The sequence below is a fragment of the Myotis lucifugus genome, unplaced genomic scaffold (genome assembly GCF_000147115.1).
Source record: "Myotis lucifugus unplaced genomic scaffold, Myoluc2.0 scaffold_88, whole genome shotgun sequence".
Taxonomy (NCBI): Eukaryota; Metazoa; Chordata; class Mammalia; order Chiroptera; family Vespertilionidae; genus Myotis; species Myotis lucifugus.
This window is the reverse complement of record NW_005871136.1, coordinates 3,878,495-3,904,745: the sequence shown is the minus strand read 5'-3', so window position 1 is coordinate 3,904,745 and position 26,251 is coordinate 3,878,495. Positions and strand designations below refer to the sequence as shown.

Genomic DNA, 26,251 nt, shown 5'->3' with positions numbered 1-26,251 from the left:
AATAAGTCAAAACTGGGTAAAGTTTGGATCATATGTGGATTAACTCCATGGTTTAAAGTTGCTTTTCCTTTTAAAACATGGAGAAAGTCTTACCATACCTTATCTACTTCTGGTCTAGTTGGAACTTCCTGCTTTTATATTTCTTGCTTTATCTGTAACAAAAAGATTACAATGAAATGATTTTATGTTCTTAGGCAATGAATATGGTTGCTTTCATCAGCCTGAAGTGATGATTCACATTCATGTCTCTTCTCTGACAAATCTCTTGAAGACAATTCTGTGTATCTGATCAGGCCTCTAGAGGGCAGCCCTCTCTGACCAGTCATAAAATCATTAGATCTAACTGGAAGAAGAAAGGTGGCAATTTTATGAATTATTGTTTAGTTTCCCAATATCGTTAAATCTAGGGCACACTAAAAATTTTTGAAGAGTTAATGGGATATTATGATCCCTATTAGGAAGAAGATGGGTAAAATGATGCTATTCTCTATTTTAATGATAGAAAGCAAATCCTAAGTTAGTATACTTATAGATTTTGGGCTGGCTGTTAAAGATTTTTTAAAAAAATTCTGATGAGAACCTATCTGCTCTTTAAGCCCCTCTATTCATTACCTGGAAATCTTGTGTGTTTTGTCTTCTTCAACTACAGGTGCCATTGAAAAACAGAAATTGGTGTATATCTTAAACAGAGATGCTGCAGCCCGGCTTACCATCTCATCTCCCCTGGAGGCCCACAAGGCGAACACTTTAGTATATCATGTGGTTGGAGTAGATGTGGGATTTGAAAATCCAATGTTTGCTTGTCTGGAAATGGATTATGAGGTAATGGGGAGTGTGTGTGTGTGTGCGTGTGTGTGTGTCTGTGTCTGTGTCTTTTTTTTTTTTAACCCCCAGTCACCTCAGAGCTTTCCTAAGGTTGTTTTTTCTTCATTGTTTGAATCTTCTATCCATGCTGCTAACAAATCTTTTCCATATTCCAAGTGCCTTACTGAAATTTGGAATGTTTCAGAGCTTACCTGATTATATAATAGTACTTAGCTCTGATTTGAATAATCTCCCTTTGGAAACAGGGTATTTATTGAGAAAAACTGCCTGAAAAATGAGATAAAACTGTTTTGGGGGTATTTTTTTCCACAGAGAGACAGTGAAAGGTGGGAGGCAGTATCCTCTAGATGAGAGAACCTTGGTTCCAGAATTAGGAGACCTGTGTTCTTGTCCCAGCTTTACCATTGCCTAGTAGTGTGATGGCAAACCATTCAGCATCTATGGACTGTTGCTTCCTTGTTTGTAAAATGGAAGAATCCTGATGTCCTTTAAAAGTTTGATTTTATGGTACTGACTAGTCTTTGTGCCATTGTACTCCACTGTAGGAAGCAGACAATGATCCAACAGGGGAAGCAGCAGCTAACACCCAGCAGACGCTTACTTTCTATGAGTTAGACCTTGGTTTAAATCATGTGGTCCGAAAATACAGTGAACCTTTGGAGGAACATGGCAACTTCCTTATTACAGGTATTTTTCTCTCAGAGCTGCTCTGTACCATTTTGCCTGGTCCATTTTATGCCCAAACTTGGGAGGGTTTACTTAATAGGGTCTGGAAGCTAACTAATATATTTTATATATATTTTATTGATTTTTTACAGAGAGGAAGGGAGAGGGATAGAGAGCTAGAAATATCACAGAGAGAGAAACATCGACCAGCTGCCTTCTGCACACTCCCTACTGGGTATGTGCCCGCAACCAAGGTACATGCCCTTGACCGGAATCGAACCGGGGACCCTTGAGTCCGCAGGCCAATGCTCTATCCACTGAGCCAAACCAGTTAGGGCAGGAAGCTAACTTATTTATAGTAAACCTGAGTACCTTGTCTATGTTTGGTGTGGTGGTAGCTACACCAAAAGGATTCTAAGCAGGGGAATAATAACTTGGAGATTACAGGCATACCTTAGAGATAGCGCAGGTACAGTCCCAGGCCACCACAATAAAGCAAATGTGCAATAACATGAGTCACATGAATTTGTTTTCCAGTGCATTTAAAAGTTTTGTTTAGCCCTGACCAGTTTGGCTCAGTGGATAGAGCGTCGGCCTGCGGACTGTACCTTGGTTGTGGGCACATCCCAGTAGGAGGTGTGCAGGAAGCAGCTGATCGATGTTTCTCTCTCATCGATGTTTCTAACTCTCTATCTCTCTCCCTTCCTCTCTGTAAAAAATCAATAAAATACATAAAAAAAATAAAATAAAATTTTTGTTTATACTGTTTATTAAGTGTGCAGTGGTATGTCTAAACAGTGTATGCACCTTAATTAAAAATACTTTATTGTTCAAAACTTTATTGCTACAAAGTGTTAGCCACCATCTGAGCCTTCAGCAAATTGTAATCTTTTTGCTGGTGGAGAGGGTCTTGCCTTGATGTTGATTTAAACGCAGTATCTGCACAGTGCAATAAAACGAGGTATTTGTACTTGCTTACATTTTGGCTAATGGAATGAAGGATATTGAGACTGTAGGCCAGGAGATTGGTCAGGAAGCTGTTTCACTAGAGTTTGGTAGCATGAGAGGTGCTAGGAGAGATTCTAATCAGTAGGATTGTGCGAGGAGAGAGAGTTGAAGGGTGGCAACCAGGTTTCTGGTTTGGCCTTTTTGTTGGTAGTATTTTCGAAAGTACAGAACCCAGGAGGTAGAATAGGTTTGGGAAAGAACTTGAGTTTGTGAACACATTGTATTTTGAAGGTGCCAGTGCAATATCCATGGTTGGATTATAGATCTAAAGCTGAGAACTCAGTTCTGGGCTTGGAGTTAAAAATTTAGATGTAGCAGCCGTGTCAAATTCGGTGCCTGCCCCCCATGGCAGGCACTGGTCCAGAAGGCTGCCATAGAAACACTGTAGCACATGGGCCCTGGTCCCCTCTGCTGGGCCTCAGGGATAAATTTGGCTACAGACACCAAAAAAAAAAAAAAAAAAAAACCAAAAAAAAATTTAGATGTATTATCGGATATCTGAACAGGTTGAGTCACCCAAACTGGGCTCCATTTTTGTGTAGCATAACTTTCAGGGAAAAACTTGGAATGTTTCTCAGCTTTCGGCACACTGTACCTTCAGGTTGTGCTAAAGGAGAGGAGGAATTGAAAGCTAAATTCATGGTTATGTCAGATCATTGCTAAGTTTTATTTTCTCTGACAGTTCCAGGAGGGTCAGATGGTCCAAGTGGAGTGCTGATCTGCTCTGAAAACTATATCACCTACAAGAACTTTGGTGACCAGCCGGATATCCGCTGTCCAATTCCCAGGAGACGGGTAAGGTTTTGTTTGCCATAAGAGAAGAGATACTTGTGTTTGTGAAATGAACTTAATTTTTGTAATTATAGTGTAGTCTCTTAGTCTGTCTGTTACCAAGTTTTAGTTTCTTTGTAAATGTTATTTTTAATAAAGCTGGTAAAATATGTTCGTAAAAAAAAAAAATCTCTGAGGAAGGGAATTAAAAACAAAAAGTTCCATTTTAGAGGAACCTGTGAACATGATCAATTTGAAATTTATTTCTAGTTTGAAGAAGCCAGGCATATTTGTTGGAGATAAATTGTCTCTCATTCTGTTTATCTTTTCCCCCTATTCCAACATACAGAAAACTAAGACTAGGACAGTGTATTTCAGTATGCCTATCACTTTACCAGTTAATATTTTGCTGCATTTCCCTTTTCTTATGTTTGTGTGTGTGTATAAGTGTATGTGCATGCATACAAACTTTTTGACGCTAAATCATTTGAAGATAAGTTGCAGGCACCATGATACTTCACTACAAGAATCTAAGATGTGGCTCTTAAGAATGAGGACTTTTTTTTTTTGTCAAAAATTTTACATATGTCTCCTTTTTCCCTGCTTGATCCCCCTACCCCGCCAGCCATTCCCACCCTTGGCAAGCCCCCACCTCCCCAGTGTCTGTGTCCATTGGTTATGCTAATATGCATGCATACAAGTCCTTTGGTTGCTCTCTAACCCCCCCTCCCCTGCCATTTGTCTCTGGATCTCTTCTTGTTCATCAAATTATGTTGATCATTATATCCCACATATGAGTGAGATCATGTGATATATATCTTTCTCTGACTGGCTTATTTCGCTTAGCATAATGCTCTCCAGTTCCATCCATGCTGTTGCAAATGGTAAAAGTTCCTTCTTTTTTATAGTGCGGTGTAGTATTCTATTGTGTAGATGTACCACAGTTTTTTAATCCACTCATCTGCTGATGGGCACTTAGGTTGTTTTCAAATCTTAGCTATTGTAAATTGTGCTGCTATGAACCTAGGGATGCATATATCCTTTCTGATTGGTGTTTGGCTTCTTGGGAGGAGATTTTTTTTATATAACCAAACTACTGATATAATTTACTATTTTATGTAATATAACTAGAGGTCCAGTGCACGAAATTCGTGTACTCAGGGGGTCCCTCAGCCTGGCCTGTGACCTCTAGCAGTCCGGGAGCCCTTGGGGCAGTCAGACATCCTTAGCATTGCTGCAGAGGCAGGAGACCGCCACCACTGCTGTGCTCACCAGCCCTGAGCCTGGCTCAGGGCTTCTGGCTGAGAGGCGTTCCCCGTGTGGGAGTGCACTGGCCACCAGGGGGCAGCTCCTGCGTTGAGTGTCTGCCCCCTGGTGACCAGTGCGCATCAGAGTGACCAGTCGTTCTGCTTTTCGGTTAATTTGCATATTAGTCTTCTATTATATAGGATTATCTTATGTAAAGTTCAGTTTCTCTCATTGTTCTCCAGAATTCCCTTATAATCTACAGACTTTCAGTCTCCTTTAGTTTAGAATATTTTCCTCTCATTTTTGTTTGTTTTTGGTCTTTTAGGATGCTGATGTTTTTAAAAAGGCTGGGCTAGTTTTCTTGTAGTCTGTCCCATAATTTTTCCCTCATGATTATATCCAGGTTAATATTTTTGGTAGAATTATTCTGTAGGCAGTGCTATATATTTCCCACTAAGTCATGTTAATGTTAGGGGCACACAATGTTGGTTTGTCTCATTATTGGTGATGCTAAATCAATCATTTTGTTACGTTGGTGTGTCTCTGCTCTCTTAATCATAAAGGTGCCTTTTTCTTTTAATAATAATTGGTGTGGGATCTGGTGGTGAACTTTGAGACTGTGCAAATGTCCTTTTCCTTAACATCTCACCCAGGGTTTTTTTTTTTTTTCCTTAATCAGCTACTACTTTGGTGGTTGAAAATGGTGTTTTATTGCTCTTAATTTTAACGGTTTACTATGGAAATTATTAGACATATAAAAAAGTAGAATATAATTAACTTCAGTAATTTTCAACACATAACTAATCTTGAATCATCTGATCTTCCTCAATCTCTCCTCTCAGCCTTGGATTAGTTATCTTTTTGATATTAACTTATAGATCCTGGAGTTAAATCTTTTAGGAGTTACTTTCTCTAATACATGGTATCTGAGTAAGAGTCCATCAATTTTAGAAAACCTGAGAAGAAACTTAGGAAGTTAAATTCTTGGTAAGGGGTAGAAAGTAATTTAGTTTGGTTGATGAGACATTTATTGGACATCCTACTGCAGGGCACTGTACTTGGCTTTGGGGCTACAAAGAAATATAAAGCATGTTTTGCCCTTGAAGAGCTTATTTAATGAGAGAAATACAAAATATTGGAAACAAAAAATTCAAAAATCATAGCCAAGGGAATGCCTCTTAGGAATCAAGGGTTGATGTGGAAAAGGGCTGATTATGAATGGTTTGGATAGTAGTGGCGTAGATGTGGAAGAAATTTATTTATCCACAGCTGAAATGATGATTTTTTAAAGTTTGTGTCTCTTTTGTGACATTTTTCTTTGGAGCTAATTTTTTTTTTAAATCTTACTGGGGGAGTGAGGATATTTTTTCCATTGATTTTTAAGCATGGAAGAGAGGGAGGAGAGAGAGGGAGGTAGGGGGAGAGAGAAGAGAGAAACATGGATGTGAGAGAGAGACATCAATTGGTTGCCTTCCACACACACCCTGACCAGGGGCGGGATTGGCGTACAACCCAGGTACTCACCCTGGGCCAAGCTCTAACCACTAAGCATGCCAGCTAGGGCTGGAGATGGTTTTTGCCGTACTCAGCTAATTAGACTATAGAATGGAATTATGGCTATTTTTCGTACCCAGGCTTTGTTATGTATTTATAGCAAACAAGAATTTTAGATGTTTTATTACCATAGTTAGCTGGCTGCTCTGGGTTAGAGGTTATATAGAGAGGCTCCAGGTGCCTCTAGGCCAGTGATGGCAAACCTTTTGAGCTTGGCATGTCAGCATTTTGAAAAACCCTAACTTAACTCTGGTGCCGTGTCACATATAGAAATTTTTTGATATTTGCAACCATAGTAAAACAAAGATTTATATTTTTGATGTTTATTTTATATATTTAAATGCCATTTAACAAAGAAAAATCAACCAAAAAAATGAGTTCACCATCAGTGATAGATTCACCATCACTGCTCTAGGCCTTGGGTAGCTTGTATTCCAGCTGAAATACAGTATAAGTACTCATTTCTAAGATGTTGGTTGTATATTTAATTTTGCTAGAATGACCTGGATGACCCTGAAAGAGGAATGATTTTTGTCTGCTCTGCCACCCATAAGACCAAATCGATGTTCTTCTTTTTGGCCCAAACAGAGCAGGGCGATATCTTCAAGATCACTTTGGAGACAGATGAAGATATGGTAAGCAGACCATGGTTAGAGGGGGAAAGACTAAAGTACTGTATTTTATTTGCTACTCTGCTTAGCTGTCTTATAATACTGGGCTCCCTTCCATGGCCTATCTTAGCTTCACGTACCTACACTAGAATTTTTTTTCTTTTCATTCCAGGTTACTGAGATCCGGCTCAAGTATTTTGATACTGTGCCTGTTGCTGCTGCCATGTGTGTGCTTAAAACAGGCTTCCTTTTTGTAGCATCAGAATTCGGAAACCAGTGAGTAATCCTTTTATTCCCCTGGTTCACCCTGGTTACTGTAACAATTGCAGGAGGGAGAAGATGTGGCTCAAGGGCAGGGAGCTTTTCACAAGAATGTTTAGTTTCTCCAGAACAAAGGTTTTGCCCTCCTTTCCCTTTTACATTCTTTCTCTGATTTTCCCCTGCTTCAGTGGCTTTGATCTGTACCTGTGGGTGGCTGCATAGCTTTAGACGGGATCTCCTGAGCTTTTTGCTGGAATTAGTATTTATTGAAATACTTAGTATTAAAAGGATGTTCCATAAACACTTTGTACAAATCTAAAGAGAAGAAAAAGGAAAGCCAGCATGGGGATGTATTATTGAGGTTCCTGCTGTGGGCAGTGGGAACTCACCTCTAGGAGCATCAAGTAAGCAGAGTGCCTCTTAGACGGCCTATCTGAGGGTTAACCATTTGTACGCCATAAGCGTCTAGAGGCAAGCGGCGGACCTTTTTTAATCAAAATATTGTGGCAGTTAACTGGTTAAGAATACCAGGTCCTCTCTCTTCTGGGTTGAAAGTTACCCCTGGGGCATGAATTCCTCTGTATATCCTGTGGCTCCGGCAACCTTCCACAGGGTAGAGTTCTTAGGGCAGAGAGTAGGAAGAAAGACGACAGTATACAGGTGGGATGCTGTCAGAATGAGATGAATTTGATCTTGTGAGAAATTCATTGCTGTTGCAGCTGAAATTTGGAAGACTGAAGAGTGGTGATTTGGGACATTAGAAACATGTTGTGGTGTTAGCACATTTAATCCGTACAACAACCTATTTATTAATCAAACACTAATTTAGCATTTGCTAATACGTTCCAAGCTGTTTTAAGCATTTTACAAATATTAATGCATAGCATTCCCATTAAGACAGTGCCATTACCCATCACATTTATAGTTTAGGGAACTGCGTTACAGAGAATTTAAGAAATTTAATCACAGAACTAAATCTAACTCAAACCCAGACAGTTTGGTTCCAAAGTCTCTGTCTTAAGCATAGTGTAGTCTCAGAAATTGTTTTACTGCATTCAGCCAAAGCAGCCTTTCCTGTGATGAAGATAAACTCGCATTCTTTAGTTACTAGGCACTGAAGTTATCTCTGACAGGTGGTCTTTATCATCTGCATCTAGGCATCTTGCCTGAATAAGGAGTTCATATTAATTTTTGTGTTCTATTTTCTCTATGCTTTTTGTAAATTGTTCAAGGATAATAACCTTATTTGCTTTTTCATGGTTTAGCATAAAATCTGCTATGTTTACCAAAAGTTAAATGCTGAGGTTTATTGAGTATCTTATGTATTTCAGACACTGATTTAGTCATTCTGCTTCTAAAAAGCTGTAATGGATATTGTTCAAAGTGCTCTGTATTAAAGGTTCGATATATTACTTAAAAGAACAAATATGACCAGTAGTTTGTTGTTTTGTTTTCATTGAGCTGCTTCCCTAATGCTCATTACATACTCAATTTATGATGGCAAATTGTTATAGATTATTCTCAAGTTGCTTTTGTTTTTTTGTGTGGTTTGTCTTTGAATCAGTTCACTAATAAGCATTATTAGCCAGAGCACAGATTTTGTTGTTTACTATCTTTGGATACGTTTATATTTTGCTTGGTGAACAGTACAATAATATCTGCATACTTCTGCAAGGTCACCAATTCTTGTTTTCAATAGTTTTGGCCTGGTTTTCTATTAAATTGCCTGCTTTTTTTTTTTTTTTATTAAATTGGAATGGTTATAGATTTTCTTTGGATATCCTGTATCCATATTTCATCTTATTTGACCAACATGATGTTTGCTAGGTGCCATGCACTGTTGTAAGTACTCGGAATTCTTTAGGAAGGCACTATTATTTAATTTATATAAATGAGGCAATTGAGGCACTGAGAAATGAAGTACTAAGCCTGAGGTTAAGGGCAGAGCTGGGATTCAAACCTAGGCACTCTAGTGGAAGCCCAATGCTTTCATTATACCGATTTGAATTCAATAGACTTAATTTTTTCATCCCTTTTCTATTCTTTAAAAAAAAAGAGAGAGAGAAAACTTTACTCAGATAAGCAGAGATTTCAAACTATAGATGTTGACTCAAAAGTTCATGTTATAATTTGGATTAGATATTTATAAAGTGCTTTTATGAACATTAATGTTGATGTCAAACATTATCTTCAGACAGAAAATGTTTTAACTAAAGTTTTCTTTGCTTCTCCCTAGTTACTTATATCAAATTGCACATCTTGGAGATGATGATGAAGAACCTGAGTTTTCATCTGCCATGCCTCTGGAAGAAGGAGACACGTTCTTCTTTCAGCCAAGACCACTCAAGAACCTTGTGCTGGTCGATGAGTTGGACAGCCTCTCTCCCATTTTGTTTTGCCAGGTATGGGTCTTTCCAGTCACCTCCACAGTGAGCAGTGGCAGCCAATTGGTTTTGAATCTGAATGAGTTTAAAGTTTTAACTCCAATTAAATTAAGGGCTAGTCAAACACTGGGTTTGTCAGCATATCTGTGGAATCATCAGAGTTATATAGATATGGCAGCTTAAGTAGAAGTTCAGGTACTAAAACCCATTATATAAATTCTTGGGCTTTTTGTTAGTTTAATTATAAAACTCAGATTCAGTATAAAAATTCAAAGCATACAAAAGGCTAAAAGTAAAAGTCTCCCCAATCTTTAAAAACAAAAACAAAAAAACCCTCCACGGAGGCTGTTGCTATTGACAACTTATGATTGCTTCCAGGCATTTGTCTCTGTGTCTATAAGCTTGCACACATACATAAAACAAATAAATGTGTGTATTATATTTTTCTTTTTAATGTAAACGGGCTCATATACTTTCAAGTATTCTGAAATTGATCTTTTATCACAGCAGTTTATGAAATACCTATCTTTATCTAATTTTTAACATTCATTCCCTCCTTAAAATATTCCAGAGACAATGGGGTCAGTAACAAGAATTTTTTTATTAAAAATTTTTTAAAAATTTATTTTATTAGAGAAATATCGATTTGTTGTTCCACTTATTTATGCATTCATTGGTGGATTCTTGTATGTGCCCTGACTGGAGATCGAACCCATAACTTTGGTATATCAGGATGATGCACTAATCAACTTGAGCTATCAGACCAGGCCCTAGTAACAGGAAGTTTAAAAAAAAGTTTTTTTTATTGTATTTTAGAGAGAGAGGAGGGGAGAGAGAGAATCATCAAGGCAGCCCCCTGCTGGGGACAGCCCACAACCTGGGCATGGGCCCTAACCAGGAATTGAACTGTAACCACTCGGTGCATGGATCAACACTCAATCACTGAGTCACACTGGCCGGGCAACAAAAACTTTTTAATCACATCCTAAGGGAGGAACCTGAGGTGGCCCAGGATGTGGATTGCATCCCCTACTACTGGTGTTTGGTTGAGCAGGAATTTTCCCAGGCTTCTGTGTCCTGCATGGTTGGGGTTTGAGTGACTATAAGGGATTCCTTGCCCTGTCTAATTGATCATCTTTCTAGTGGGAGAGAGTTTTGTTCACTGGATGCTGGGGGAGCAAGTCAGCATTCAGGCACTCTTCCTGGTAAAGTTGATCACTCTGAAATTAACTGCTTTTGTTTTTTATTTGATAAAGAGTCAGTCCTCTCGGGGCAATAGAAAATAAGCATTTTCTAATTTGATTTTTCTCCTTTCATTGAAATGTGGGGAAGTAATTGTGTAAATAGTTTGTAGATCAAGAATAAAATTAACAGGAAATTTGGGTATCTATAGGGGGCTATAAGCATTTTTTGTGTGCCATGAATGTCTTTAGCCTGGTGAGGCATCTGGATCCGCTCTCTGAATAACTTTGTAAGTTCACATAGTACTAGCATAGAGCCAATATAGCAAAATATTTTTTAAGTTGTGATATATGTGCTTTTTTAAATTATGGCTTTAAATAAGGTGGTGACTTTAAAATAGGTTAACTAATTATTTTTTAAGAGGTCAGTGTGAAAGCCATATACACTCAACTCACATGCTCATCCATGTTAAAATGGTGCAATGCCTTACAGACGGTCAAGAGTCTTCATTTAACTGTCCAATTCGACAAAACTACAATACAAATGACTGGCCTCTTTTCATATATTGATAACAAATAATTGTACTGGAAACGAGCAGCTAGATGTCTGGGATGCCAATACGAGAACATGGCTTCCCCAGTTGGTGTCGAACAACCAGGTGCAGAGCTGCCTGTTACTTGGTCAGTGCATCTTAGGTGCATCTGTAGACAGGCATCTGTGATCAAATACAGTCTAACAATAGACATTAAATGCAATTTCAAAGTAGTGATGAAGGAAATAATTGGAGGTATCTATAAATCTTAATGTTATATGAATAAATGTGACCTACTGATGAGAAAGTCACAGATACTGATAAGATTATAGTTTGTATTTTTATTTGGAAGCAAATGCTAAATTTTAGTTGGAGGCTATATAGCACTTCTATCACTAAGTAAAAAAATTCTTTGCTAACTTAACTAGTACAGCCTTTTTGTTGATTGGTAAAACCCGTTTTCCAACTGGTGTGCTTTTTGGAACATTCAGGCTTTTTCTTTCATGTCCCCAAGGCCAGTGGCTAATATATAAGCTTTATATAAAAAGTGATTTGCTCACTGAGAATAATCAGGGATCAGTGTGAAAACTTAGCACAAGTAGACTTTCTTTTTCCATGCAGATAGCTGATTTGGCAAATGAAGACACTCCACAGCTGTATGTGGCCTGTGGTCGGGGACCCCGGTCATCTCTGAGAGTCTTGAGGCATGGACTTGAGGTAAGATTGGAGTTTCTAGATCATCTGCAGGGTTTGGAAGGAAGCATTGAAAAATGTTTTCTTTCCTATTTCCATAAAGTTTAGAGTTTAAATTTCCTGTTCCTTAACATATTAGCACAACAGGCCACATTTTAAAAAAGTGGCAAATGAGCATAAAAGGGCAAGAACATATCTACTAGTTCCAGGCTCACTAGCCTTAACATGGAAATTAGGAAATCTGCATGGAACATTTTGCTCTTGGTCTTTATTCAGAGTTTCTAGATACTTAACATTTTTTAATTCAGTTTTCAGATACTTAACATTTTCTGTTATATTAATACTGTGTGTACGTAATATATATTTTCATTGATTTTTTTAGAGAGAGAGGAAGGGAGAGGGAGAGAAAGAGAAACTCATTGATCAGCTGCCTCCTGCATGCCCCACAACCCGGGCATGTGCTCTGACTGGGCATCGAATAGCAGCCTCTTGGTGCATGGGTTGATGCTCAACCACAGTCACACCAGCCAGGCTACTGTGTATATATTTTTATATCTTACTAAATTTATTCCTTATTGCTATGTGCATTTAAGTCACATTATACTTAATTTTTTTGCACTTGTCCACCAAAGTGGATGGATCATAATTTATTTAATGAACCCTTTATTGTTGGGCCTTGTAGGTGACATGGGCATTCAAAATAATCTTCTCAAATCCCACATCTTTTCCTGATTCTAGTGTTGACCTTTTAGCAAATGCCCAGGACTTGGCTTTGTCAGTAGTAAAATAAATCTTTCTTTATTTTTTGAAGTTTAATTATTTTTCAAAATTTAAACCTCGGAAGTCTATAGCAAAATGTGTATATGTATGTGGATGTGTGTTATTTTTTTAATTTTGCATGTTTCATAAATTTAAAAATTCAAGTGTTGAAACGGCATTAGGAACATTCACTGACTAGAGCAAGGTTATGACATAGTAGAGAAAGGGCCTTCAGAATATGCACCACTTTAAGGGATCTGAAGAAGAGCTGTGTCCATGAGCCACATAAAGAGGGCAGTAGTGTCATCACACGAAGAGCCAGCACAGCAGGACCCTCAGGGTCCAGAGAGACAGGCCTCAGTGGGCCCCACTCAGAAATCCTCTTGCCCTGGCTGTGCAGGGTGCCTCCTGTGGCATTTCCCTGAACTGCTCCCAGAGGAAGCAATGAAAATAAATCTTTCTGGGCAGTTTGCTTTCAGAATTTGGGGTTGGCAAACTATAGGCCCCAGGGCCTGTTTTTTTATAGATTTTTATTGGGACATAGCCAAGATGACCTTGGCTTTGAATTCTGGCTCTACTAGTTAATATCTATTCCTCAGCTTTTGTTCCCTCTTCTTTAAAAATGGGCTTAATGGCACCTGCCTTAAAGGATTGATGTCTAAATTACATAAGATAATGCATTATAAAGCACTTAGCTCAAGGTCTGGCATATAACTGTTCAGTTAATGTTAGCCATTAATATTACTGTTCAAGGAATTTGACAAATTTCTTACTCAAAATATGCATCAATCCACCAAATTTTCAATGATCCAAACCCAACTTAGACAAATACTTATTGATTAGTTACTATTCAGTGGATTCTATCGAGCTTCTTGATGAAGGCTAGCATATATGTATTTACAGAAAATTTTGTGTACAGTGTACGAAATAAAGGACCCAAATTAAGAATTGTTTTTGAGTCCCCTGTCCCTATTACTTTTTTCCACTTCTACAGAAAAAAAAAAAAATCTTTTTTCCAGACACCTGGAACTAATACAAAGTAATACTGAATTTAAATTGTAATTGAAAAGTAAAATTGGAAAAAACCTTCTGTTGTCTTTGTTTCTTATGTGTATTTGGAGCTTATTGTATGGGTAGATTATGGTCTCATTAAGTTAAACAGTGTCATTGTCAGATACTACATTTGGTATAGAATGTAGTATGTCTGATATTTACATTTAATTGATGAAGTTTTCCAGGATTCTCCTGTACCATGATCAGCTATTACCATATTAGTAAACGAAAGGGTAATGTCTTTCATGAATATACTTGAGTTCTTCCTACAAAATGTAGTTACACAATACAATATGTTAAGCTGTCTAATGTACTGTCTCTAGGTCATTTAAAAATATTAACAAAATTTTTATTTTAGGATTGTTTAGATTTACAAAAAACTTGTAAGGATAGTATAGAGAGTTCATGTATAAGCCACACCCAGTTTTCCATTCCAGATCATTTTGAGTTCACCTTAGATATTTTGTTTAATGTTTGAGAAACTGTAGGACATTCATAGGATTCTTGACTCTGACCTTAAGGAGCATAAAAATTCTGGGAAGGATAACATTTCCTCGGATCCCTTTTTGGAAAGGTACCTTAAGAGAAGGTGATAGTGACTTTGTGAGAGCTTATAGGAAGTAGAGGTGACTGCCAGCCAAGAGGCTAGGGAAGATTTTTCCTAAAGGATGTGGCATTTGAATTGGTCCATAAAGAGATGACATTTGGCTGTTGGGAGTTAGAAATGGAATGCTAATAACTCAGATGGCCTGATTCATTTCCACATGCTCTCTTTGAGGAGGATGCAGGTATGCCATACCCAAAGGCAGTGTAGAGTTTTGGTGCAACAACTACCCTCCCAGCTGTTTCATCATTTCTTGCTAAAGTCTGTCATGGGTATTGCCAATATTCAGCACACAATGTGAGCACTGCTTTTGGTACTTTATTATCTAGTGTAGTTATAAGCAGGGAACTGAGTTCCATGCTCACTGGATCTGTGGTCTATCTCTTCTATCAGGTATCGGAAATGGCTGTCTCTGAACTTCCTGGTAACCCCAATGCTGTCTGGACAGTGCGCCGGCACATTGAAGGTAAGCAGCCCTTTCCCAACAGTCAAAATGAGGGTCTGGGTGCCATTGACAATAGAAGGTGTAAGAGGCTGCATTCATAATAGTTCTATGTCACTTCATCTAGCACCATATACTAGAAACTTTTCTGGCCTGATACTATGTTTTGAGGCTCTTCTAGTCTGGTTGCCTTCACTACTACTTCTTATAGAAATGGGTAAGAGGTGCATAGGGAGATTGTTAATATTCAATACATATAGTACATTTTTGTATCATAGAGCCTTCATGTGTGATGTTCTTTGACTGTATTCACCTGTAAGACACTGGTTTCACCTGTGTAAGCGGTATGGTGTGAGGGAAAGGTTTTGCTTCATTTGTCTTCAACCATTTCTTCTATTGTGCTGAAACCACAGTGAAATTGACAGTTATCCTAGGTATTAGATTTGGTAAAGCTTGTTAATTAGTCTTGCTTGTTGGGTGTAGTGCTTAAGGAAAGCGGAAATTGATTGATTGGAATCAGAATTTTAGAATGAGTGGGAAAGGAGTAGAGGAGAGATGGAATCTGAGCTCCTAGACAAAAATTCCCATTTTCCCTTTTATTTACTTTGAGTTCATTTCTATTCCTAGACCTCATTTCCCTCTTGTTCCCTTAGGACTGTACGACTAGTGAATAAGATCACCCTGGCCAGTGTACAAAGCTTTTTCAAGAAACAGCTGAATTTATTTCTGATACTTAGATGTTCTGGTTGTGTGGAACAAATTTAAGGGAAATAGGAAATGTGTAGGAAGGAAACCTTTTTCTATTAGCAGAAAACACATTTTGGTGGATTTTGTTTTTATGTTGGCATTGGAATCAAGTCTGAGTTGAGAAAAAAACAGGTGAATAGGAAATTGGGTTCATTTTAGCTGAGAAGATAATTAGACAATTGATTTTAAAGATTTCGCTATTATATGTAATGTCATAAAGAAACTGGTCAGTATTGATGTTCACCTTTAGCTTGGTAGCTGATGGACTTTATGGCTCTTGAAAACATTGCCTAGACAAGTGGTCGGCAAACTGCGGCTCACGAGCCACATGAGGCTCTTTGGCCCCTTTAGTGTGGCTCTTCCACAAAATATCACGTGCGGGCGCGCATGTACAGTGCGATTGAAACTTCATGGCCCATGCGCAGAAGTCAGTATTTTGTGGAAGAGCCACATTCCAGGGGCCAAAGAGCCGCATGTGGCTCGCGAGCCGCAATTTGCTGACCACTGGCCTAGACTGTTAGAATTAGAAAGCTCCTTTGAGATAAAAACTAGTGTGCTTCCCCCCTTGTTTGTTTTACTTCTTAAACTGTTTGTAAATAGACTTACAATTACTGAAAAGTTACCTTCATTTTTAAAGTTACCTTATTAAGGTTCACTGTCCCAAGATAGTTTATCAAGGCCTGTCTCCTGAATCCCATTGCTCATTTGACTGGCCCTGCAGTGGGAGTCAGTGCTTCTTGCTGGTTTGTTAGGATAAGTTCTATACTCTCATCCTGCAGTCTCTTGAGTGCCCCCATGTACTCAGCAATAAAGATAGGTCCCTATTTTCAGAGCACTTGTCGTCTTAAGATAAATATACCAAGCTATTGTGTGTTCTGATGTGATGAAAGGCACAAGCATGTTGCCAAGGAGGGGTTAGAGGATGGAATGGGCTTTTTGGACAATGTTTGATAAGTTAGTGATAAGCAATATGGTGCATGGTGGAACTGGTAGCTGAAAAAATTTCTCTTCTGAATGTCAAAATCTAGGGAAAGACTACATCTTGGTAAATTTTACTCTTTGGAAAAACCATAATTCGGGCTATCACCCATGAAAACAGGACAGGTTCTCTCTGTTCGTTCTCTTTCCAGATACCCCAGGTTACTGTTGAGTGAGCATTCCACATGTCCTCACATGCCGCAATCTTCCAGGCAATTACTAACCATGGCTGGTACGTGGTGATGCACACTACCAATACCAAGCCTTTTTTTCTCTTCCACAGGTGGCTGGTGAAGGTGCTGATCACCACAGGTGTGTACCTACTGCTAGGGTCTACCATGGGGTCTTAGAGTTTACCCAGCGAGAGGGACCTACACAAAATATTGAGGCTGCCCTGATGGCATCTCTCAGAGGGTAACTTTGCAGTTGGATGTCCTTGTGCATAATAATAATGCATACCCATCTGCCTGTATATTAAATGGTCTGAGGCAGGAATCAATTTGTCTTATTTTCTTCCACAGAAAGTGGAAAATATGACTGATTTGTTTTTAAGCTGAAAGAGTCTGTAGCTTAAAAACTTTATCTTCAAATTCTCCCTTGAAATTTTGTATATTCCAGGTATATTAACTGAATGATCAGGTCCTGGAGAAAGCCCCCCACTCCTTTTTTTAATGTAATATGAGGCAAGACAAACACTGAGTAGTCTGAATATAAAATAAGAATGAGGGGGGCTTAAATCATCTGGATGGTTCCTCACCTTAGCCTTTCGAGTGGGCTGCTTGTTGAGCCCCAGATACTTAGCAGGGGGAAGAAGAATAAAGCATCCTCTGTTGGGATGCTTCAGCCGTGCTCAGACAGGTCGAAGTCCTATTTAATTGAGGCAAAGGTGCATTCTTATACCCTAATGAATTCTTCACTGAGGGATGAACAGGTTCTATATGAAGCTTGCAACCCTTGGATAAAGGCAATTTGGATATTTATCGTTTGTAGTAATTTGCCTTGATTGAAGCTTGATTTTGTTCTGAGCTCCAACTTTTAACCTATAGCCTCAAGATACAAGGACTACTAATCTGTAGCAGGTCCTCCTTCCCATAAAATGGAAAGGTAGAGGTTACAGTGTGCTTAATACTCACAGGGTAATGGATATGTTGAGAAAATGTGATGTTAAGCAGGTTTCAGGTATTATTAGTCCTTGCTCTACCGCTTGTTGAATTGCCCAGCAAATGTTGAATTGCCACATTTAAGTCCACTGAGCAACTCTATTTCATATCTGAGCAGTGGGGCCTTGGGTCGGAGGGAAGATAAGGACCCAGGTAGCCCTCCTTCCTCCCTTCCTCCATTCTCTTGCCTGTAAGTTAAAAGTTGTATGGTCTCTTCTCTGGAAGCCCCCTTTTCCTCATGACGAAGGAAGGACCAGAAATCTTGGCTAGTTTGAGCCTTTTTGTTGTTTGACTTTAATTTGCTGTGGCACAACTTTTAAGGTATTAGATTTCAGTAATGAGAACGTGGGAAAGGTCACAATATTCATATAATGTTAAAATTAAGCAATTCTTGTTATTGTTGCACACCAGAAATTTCTGGTTCAAAAACCGCTGGCGTAAAGCCTTCAAGTTTGGTGTCGTGTGGAGACTGACTATGGTTTTGCTGTACACGATTAAGATATCCGTTTCAGGAACAACTGTGTCATTACTCATATTATGAATGTGAATAGTGCTGTCTTACAGCTCTTCATTTTAAAAGGTGTCCCCAAAGCATTTGGTATGTGTTGACAGTTATAACAAAATAAAATAAAACCAACTATCTGCTTGTCCACTGTTGCTGCTTATGATTTGGAAATTGAATCCTTACTCTGGATTCCTTGTGTAGCCATTAGATTACACCCATTGGGAACAATCTTTGATTCTTACCTTTCAGCCACCCAGTCAGTACTCACATGTATTATTAACTGAAGCAAAAAGTCTCACAAAACTACTTAATCCTTCCTTTGTGTGAAACAATTTCATAAATCACATTTATTTCTGCATATTTCTGTTTAAAAGTGCTGATTACAAACCCACCAAATTGATTTTATGTCCTGCTAATGGGTCAGAGCACTACTGCTGTAGATTACAGCAATAAAACATCTTCACTGGGCTTTCTTTTTTACTTAAATAAAGTACACGGATTCTGTTGAACTAATCCAGTAATCTTAGTTCAGCTGAACCACCTTAGGATCATTTGGAACCCAAACTGTGTCTTTGATTGTGGCTTGGTTGGATCAAACTTACTAGTATGTCATTGAACTCTGACCAACGCTCAAATTAGGCAGAAAGGGTACTGTAGCTTCTTCTGCTAAGAAGGTAGCCACTCCTAATGTAGTGCCTTGTTTATCTGTCATTCTGTCCCTTGTTTACCTGGTTTCTTTGGGAGGGACCGAAGGGGGAATTGATAGAGAAAATTCAAATGTAAACTAGGAAAATCTCAACTCTTTTTTTAAAAAAAAGTTCCCTTATTTAGTATTTATTAACGTGTATGCCAGATGTGTTAGATACACAAAAGCTGTTTTATGTTGTAGAGTAGAATGTATGGGAAATGGATGACCTTTTACAATGGGATGTGCATGGGAAACTTGAGGTTGCCTGTATACCTCAGGTCCGCTGACTTCCCTGAGAAAATCATTAGTGTTTGTTTATCCAACTACATTTCATTAAGTGGAAAGCAAATCCTAATAGGATTGCTCATGACCACGGAGTAGTTGTATTTTTAAATAGTGAAAAACTAGAGAGGTCAAGGACTGACAGTATAAACAATTTCTCCTCCCTACTTCCTGGTTATCTAGTGTTCCAGAGAGGTTAAGGATGACAGTATAAACAATTTCCCTCCCTATTTCCTGGTTATCTAGTGTTCTTACATCATTCCTATTGGGACATACTAGGGTTCTCAGTTTCCAGCCCTAGAATGACTTAGTCTCATGAAGGCTTAAGTAATCTGTTTTATTCGTTAGGTCTTATGTTCCCACATAAGCTTCATTTGGAAGAAGGTGGGCATCTTTCCTGGTTATAAGGAGTATCTTTTAAGAATAGCTTGTGATTGGCATCTGGCACAAATAAGTTTAGCTTTAATATATATAAGCATTGTATTCAAAACTTCATGCCACTGACTCCCTTGCTTTGTCCTCTTGCATTTTTCCAGCTAATGTCTCAAGAAACTATTAGTTTTCAGAGGTATTAGAAGTGGGTGTAACTACTCAATGTATTTCGGCATTTAAGTTTACCTGTAGGCTCTTAAGACCCTCAGTTATCTTTTGGATCATCCTGTGCTGTTTGTCACATGACTCTGTGGTGACTACACATAGAAGTGCCTTGGAAGGTTTCTGAAGAGAAAACTTAGTGTGTCTCATTTGGCTGTGTAATTAATAACTTATTAGCTAACCGGCTCCTTTCTTTTTCCTCTTTCAGATGAGTTTGATGCCTACATCATTGTGTCTTTCGTGAATGCCACACTTGTGTTGTCTATCGGAGAGACTGTGGAAGAAGTGACTGACTCTGGGTTCCTGGGCACCACTCCCACCTTGTCCTGCTCCTTGTTAGGAGATGATGCCTTGGTGCAGGTGAGGGTTCTCAGAGAGCCACCTTACTTGCTTCTGTCTTTGCCCTCATTATGTAGGCTGCTGTATTTACCTTAATGAGCTTTAAACTTCTTTGAAGTAGACAGTGCAAGATATGAACTTTTTAAAAGCTGACCTTGCCTGTAGCCTATTAGCTCTTTTGTCATTGACTCAACTGGTGCTTCAAATGCAGTGGCTCCAGATCTGACAGGAGTGACAGATCTGATAAGTGTGACACATGCTGAGCAATGTGTCAAATTGCTAAAGTCAGGTTTTCTTGTTACTCCAGGTGTATCCTGACGGCATTCGGCACATCCGAGCAGACAAGAGAGTCAATGAGTGGAAGACCCCTGGAAAGAAAACAATTGTGAAATGTGCAGTGAACCAGCGACAAGTAGTAATTGCCCTGACAGGAGGAGAGCTGGTCTATTTTGAGATGGATCCCGTATGTTATTTTATTATTTACTGTGGGACTTGTGTAGAAGTAGAGATGGGAGTTGTAGTCCAGGTATCTAGGTTATATTCACAAGAAAGAGAATTGAGGGAAAGTGTCCACAAGCCCATTTGGCACTTTATGGGGGAGTAGGAGGTGGGTAAGTTCATGTCTTAATTCTCATTGGAGTTATGAAACCCCATCTTATGAATGAAGCACTTGCTTCTCCTGCCCTTCACACTCTATTTTTCCACCAAATATTTGCCATAGTTTTCAGTCTTAGAATCTCAAGTAGAGAAATGCTTGATCATTGATTATAGTAAGAGGAGTGAGAGCAAGCAAAAAGGAACTTAAAAGGCCTCCTCCAGTTTCTGAGTCCATGGTTGGGGGTGAGTTGGAGTGGTTTGTGACCTCTCTTGTCTTCACTCCTATAGTCAGGACAGCTGAACGAGTACACAGAGCGGAAGGAGATGTCAGCAGATGTGGTGTGCATGAGTCTGGCCAATGTGCCTCCTGGAGAGCAGCGGTCTCGCTTCCTGGCTGTGGGACTGGTAGACAACACTGTCAGAATCATCTCCCTGGACCCCTCAGTGAGTGTCACCCTCCACTTCAAGAATCTTCCAGTTGGAACCTGAGCACCTGGCCCACTCCTGGTGGCTGTCTCTGAGATCAGCTGTGCTGAACCCTGAACTCTGTTGCTCTGGATATCGCAGTGGCACATTTCAGAAGTCATCTGCAGTGCTTTAAAGATGCTAATCTGAGACTGCTCACCACTTCTTCGGCTAAACCCTTGACTCTCTTTTATAGTTAAAAAAAAAAATCCCAGGAATGTTTTTACAGACAAGGACTTGGGCTGGCTCCAGGGCCTTAGATGACTTTTAGGGGAAGTGACCTTTGCTTACGTACTTTAACCCCATTATCCACTTTGACAAAAAGAGGAAAGCATGATCTTCTGCAGAGCTTATTTTAAGATTCAGTTTAGCTAGTAATCCACTTCCCCTGTGGAACTCACTCCTCAGATTGTTCTTTACCCCTAGAATTAGATTTCTCTGGGTAGGTTTTTCCCAAAATTAGTCATTTCCCATGTTCTTTTCTCTTTCTCCCATAGGACTGTTTGCAACCTCTGAGCATGCAGGCTCTCCCAGCCCAGCCTGAATCCTTGTGTATCGTGGAAATGGGTGGGACGGAGAAGCAGGATGAGTTGGGTGAGAGGGGCTCTATTGGCTTCCTATACCTGAATATTGGGCTACAGGTAAGAAATCCAGAGGACGCATATTGTTGGTGTCAGGTCTCCTTTAGGTTTCATGCACTCCTTTGTTCAATATGGGAATTTTCTGTGCCCATGGTTTCAGTTACCATTCAGTGAATGGTGCTGCTCTGTGTTTCCACTGTTCTCAGCTCTAATCCTATATAATAAAAGGCTAATGTGCAAATTGAACGGCCGAAAGACCTGTCGCTATGACATGCACTGACCACCAGGGGGCAGACGCTCAACGCAGGAGCTGCCCCCTGGTGATCAGTGCACTCCCACAGGGGGAGTGCTGCTCAGCCAGAACCCGGGCTCATGGCTGGCAGTGGTGCAGCGGTGGTGGTGGGAGCTTCTCCCGCCTTCTGTGGCATCCCCCCCCCCCCAGGGCTCCCAGTCTGCAAGAGGGCGCAGGCTGGGCTGAGGGACCCCTCCACCTCCCACCGAGTGCATGAATTCCGTGCACCGGGCCTCTAGTTAGAACAAATAAGGATTAGAGAAAAGTATTTTCATAAAGAGTATTTGATAAAAATGTTTTGCCTTCACTACTCTGGGTCAAAACTAGGTGGAGTCGTCAAGATTCACCTGTATGCTGCTTTTAAAACTACCTCACAGTTCATAAAGGGGTCCACTAGCAATAAAGGACTCCTAAGTGTTCCCTGTTATCAAAGCAGCTGAGCTCTTCCTGCCATGAAAAGCAGGAATTTAAGGATCAGATAGTGTCAGGGATTTTTTTTTGTTTGTTTTAATCCTCACCTGAGAGTATGTTTCCATTGGTTCTAGAGAGAGAGGAAAGAGGGAGGGAAACATTGAACAATTGCCTTCCATGCTTACCCTGATTGAAGATAAAATCCCCAACCTGGGTATGTGCCCTGGCTGGGAATGGAACCTGTGACCTTCCAGAGCAGCAGTTGCCAATCTTTCGGACCTCACGGGCCACCAGTTGGTGACTGCTGTTCCAGAGAATAGGACGACGCTCCAACCAACTGAGCCACACCAGCCAGGGCAGTGTCAGGTTTTTTGACCATATACTTTTCATTTTCCTTAATGATTATTTACTTAAACACGTAAATAATCTAGCTCAGGTACTTTTTGCTTTTTAGTTTTACTTCCTAATTTAGAAATTGTCAAACATGGATGAAGTTAGACTAGTGACCCTCCATGTACCCATGGATTTTTAACAGTTATCATCTTTGGGTTTTCTTGTTTTATCTATTCATCCTCTTTTTTTGGGGTGGGGAGGAGGTATTTTAAAGCATATCCAACAGTAGTTCCTTAATGTCATCTTCTGCCTTGTCCACGTTCCAATTTTTCTTTTTTTCTCCAAAAATGTCTTTATATTTGGTTCTGTTCAGAATCTACATAAAGCTGTGCAAAGTTTGTATTTGCTTGATCTATATTTTTATGTTTCTTTTCATAATTGCCCCATCCTTATTTTTATTTTTTAGGAAACCAGATCATTTGTTTTACAGAAATTCCCACCTTCTGGATTTTCCAGGCGTTCTTGTGTATTTAATGTTCTTCTACCCTATTTCCTGCAAAGTAATGGGTAGATCCTAGACCAGTGATGGTGAACCTTTTGAGCTCGGCGTGTCAGCATTTTGAAAAACCCTAACTTAACTCTGGTGCCGTGTCACATGTAGAAATTTTTTGGTATTTGCAACCATAGTAAAACAAAGACATATTTTTGATATTTACTTTATATATTTAAATGCCATTTAACAAAGAAAAATTAACCAGAAAAGTGAGTTCACGTGTCACCTCTGACACGCGTGTCATAGGTTCGCCATCACTGTCCTAGACCATGCTGTTCATTAAAAATATAATGTAAGCTTCTTATGTAACACAAATTTTCCAATAGTTACCGAAAAAGGAACAGATGAAGTTAATTTTAATGTCTTGTTTAATTCAACATATTTAAAATATTTCCATTTGTAACCAATATAAAAATTAATAAGATTGTGTATTCTTTCTTTTTTATTATTTTGGACTAAGTCTTTGAAATCTGGAATTTAGTCTTGTACACTTAGCACAACTCAAGTTGGACTAGCCTCATGTGGCTTGCTGACTATAGTATTGGATAGCACCGATCAGGGGATGATTAGATTTGGATTTCATTTGTGTGTGGGAGGGGAGAGAATATTTTATAGGTGGTTCTGTTTACTCCTATTATGTCATATCAGGAGGCCGTGACATCTGGTTGTCCCACTATGAGTGATGTGAGAATGCTTGTATTTATTTTAAATTATTTGTGTAGAAGCCTTGATTTGTTGATTTTAGTAGGGTTGGGAAATGATGATTTTCTATTTCATACTTCATTTAATTAGCTGGAATTTTTCTCTAAAGACAATTTGCTCACCCTGAAATACAGTTCATATAGGGAAAGAATAAATATTTAATTTTTTTTTTTTTTTTTTGCTCACCCAATTTCCAGAGTAAGGAATTGGTGCCATAATAATATTGAGGACTGATGAAGTGGGGTTTTATAAAATAACATGAACTTGCAGACTTTTATATATTTGTGCTTCAAACTACTGCAATCTTTTTTTTTTTCTTCCTTGGATGCTAAATAACCTCATTTTAAATGAATGGGAGTTCCCATTTGAAGTTGGCTCTTTTGTCTTTTTAACATGACTCCATATCCTGGAATATTGCCCTAGACCTGAATGAGCTGTTTTCTTAGGAGTCTTATTATTTTTAAGGGAAATGGTATTTTTAACTGCATATATTTTGAAATTATAAAGAATTTAGTGTACATGGTAAAAAAAATTTTAAGGATATGCAGTGAAAAATAAGTGTGCTTTTCACTTAGTATGTGCTCAGTAACTACTTGAGCGAGTGATTTAGTGAGAGAATGAATGAATGGTTTGTTGGCTGATTATTAGGATGTTCTTTAAACCAAGTCATTTCCTTTCATCTGCTTTGAATTTATTAATATAAAGTGGCCAAGGGAACTTTTCATCATGGGTAGGCTTAACCCACTCCTCTCCTTTTTTAGAACGGTGTGCTGCTGAGAACTGTCCTGGACCCTGTCACTGGAGATCTGTCTGATACCCGCACTAGGTACCTGGGGTCCCGTCCTGTGAAACTCTTCCGTGTTCGGATGCAAGGCCAGGAGGCAGTAAGTAATGAAAGGGTCAGGCAGCATGTTTGGATGTTAGTAGCATCAGTAAGATAAATCCCTTGGTGTAAGCTGTACTTTCATTAATTTACCAGTACATAGTTAGTTTGACATTAGCTCTATCTTGGTTATTTTATTTTATGTTGGAAGTCTAGGGTCCCTTAATCCAGAGCTTCTTAACGGGTTCCATGGCACTGTGTCATGATTTGATTATGTTGATCCCTTCAGCCCTCAGGCTGGGCAAAATTGAGCAGAGTGAGCGTTAGCTGGATGAACTTCCCATCTGGGGTACCCATGAGCAGCCTTGTATCAGTGTCATAGTTTACCATGTAATGTAAAAGAGGTCCTTTATAGCTGAGAATATCAGTACTTCTGGTACTGTGCTGTCCTTGTTACTGCATTTAATCCTTGCAACTATCCAGCCTTGTGATAGTATTTTCATTTTATACACATGGAAACAGGCTCAGAGAGATTGAGTGATTCCACACTTTCAGCAAATAGTAAGCCATCTTGCCTCTTCTCTAGGCCTCTTTTTTAATTATTCTTTATTGATTAAGGTATTACATATGTGTCCTTATTCCCTCCATCCCCCCCCCCCCCCCCCCCAGTTTGTGCCCTTACCCCCCTAGTGTCTGTGTCCATTGGTTATGCTTATATACATGCATACAAGTCCTTTGGTTGATCTCTTACTTCCTCCCCTCCCACCCACCTGCCTTCCCTCTGAGGTTGGATGGTGTGTTTGATGCTTCTCTGTCTCTGGATCTGTTTTTGTTCATCACTTTATGTTGTTCATTATATTCCACAAATGAATGAGATCATATGATAGTTATCTTTCTCTGACTGGCTTATTTCGCTTAGCATAATGCTGCCCAGGCCCATCCATGCTGTTGGGAATGGTAGGCGTTCCTTCCTTCTTATGGCAGTGGAGTATTCCACCGTGTAGATGTACCACAGTTTTTTAATCCACTCATCTGCTGATGGGCACTTAGGCTGTTAGGCCTCTTTTTCTTAAGGTAACTTTAGGTTTCTAAAATTCATTTGGATATTCTGTCTAAAATTTGGGCATAGGGTGTTTGCTCAGCGTACTATGTTTGAGTTCTTCCCAAACTTACTCGGTGTTTTTTTCCTTCCTCAGGTGTTGGCCATGTCAAGCCGCTCATGGTTGAGCTATTCTTACCAATCTCGTTTCCATCTCACCCCCCTGTCTTATGAGACCCTGGAATTTGCATCTGGCTTCGCCTCTGAACAGTGTCCCGAAGGCATTGTGGCCATCTCCACCAACACCCTGAGGTGAGAGAGTCTCACAGTTGAAGCCCAGTGGGGAGCCTTCTCCCCAGGGCTTGGACTGTACTTTTGCCAACGTGTTGGAAAAAGTTAAGAAGAGATGGCAAAAGAGCCAACTAGTATGTTGCAATTGAAACCTTCATTTGGCTCAGGATTTAGGAACCTGGTAGCCAAGTTTCGGTGTTTGGAGTTTTAGCTTCTGATTAGACTTTTAGGGCCAAGTTTTAAAACTTTGTAGTACAGTTCCGTCTTTTTGTTTTCTA

At 39.4% G+C, this 26,251-nt stretch overlaps 1 protein-coding gene and 2 non-coding genes across 3 annotated transcripts in view; all 3 read left to right on the top strand.

Moving 5' to 3' along the window:
- Window positions 1-26,251, top strand: part of SF3B3 (splicing factor 3b subunit 3) — a 42,447-nt gene that overhangs the window by 4,629 nt on the left and 11,567 nt on the right. Inside the window, 14 exon segments of the mRNA XM_023756067.1 lie at window positions 650-822; window positions 1,371-1,512; window positions 3,182-3,294; window positions 6,570-6,707; window positions 6,856-6,959; window positions 9,181-9,346; window positions 11,664-11,759; window positions 14,545-14,617; window positions 19,756-19,907; window positions 20,194-20,349; window positions 20,772-20,927; window positions 21,446-21,589; window positions 24,582-24,704; window positions 25,840-25,994. Coding sequence (XP_023611835.1) covers window positions 650-822; window positions 1,371-1,512; window positions 3,182-3,294; window positions 6,570-6,707; window positions 6,856-6,959; window positions 9,181-9,346; window positions 11,664-11,759; window positions 14,545-14,617; window positions 19,756-19,907; window positions 20,194-20,349; window positions 20,772-20,927; window positions 21,446-21,589; window positions 24,582-24,704; window positions 25,840-25,994 — 1,891 coding nt within the window.
- LOC111826538 lies at window positions 218-297 on the top strand. The gene has a single exon (XR_002829891.1). It is a non-coding gene; the product is annotated as a small nucleolar RNA SNORD111 (small nucleolar RNA).
- LOC111826541 lies at window positions 2,813-2,945 on the top strand. The gene has a single exon (XR_002829894.1). It is a non-coding gene; the product is annotated as a small nucleolar RNA SNORA5 (small nucleolar RNA).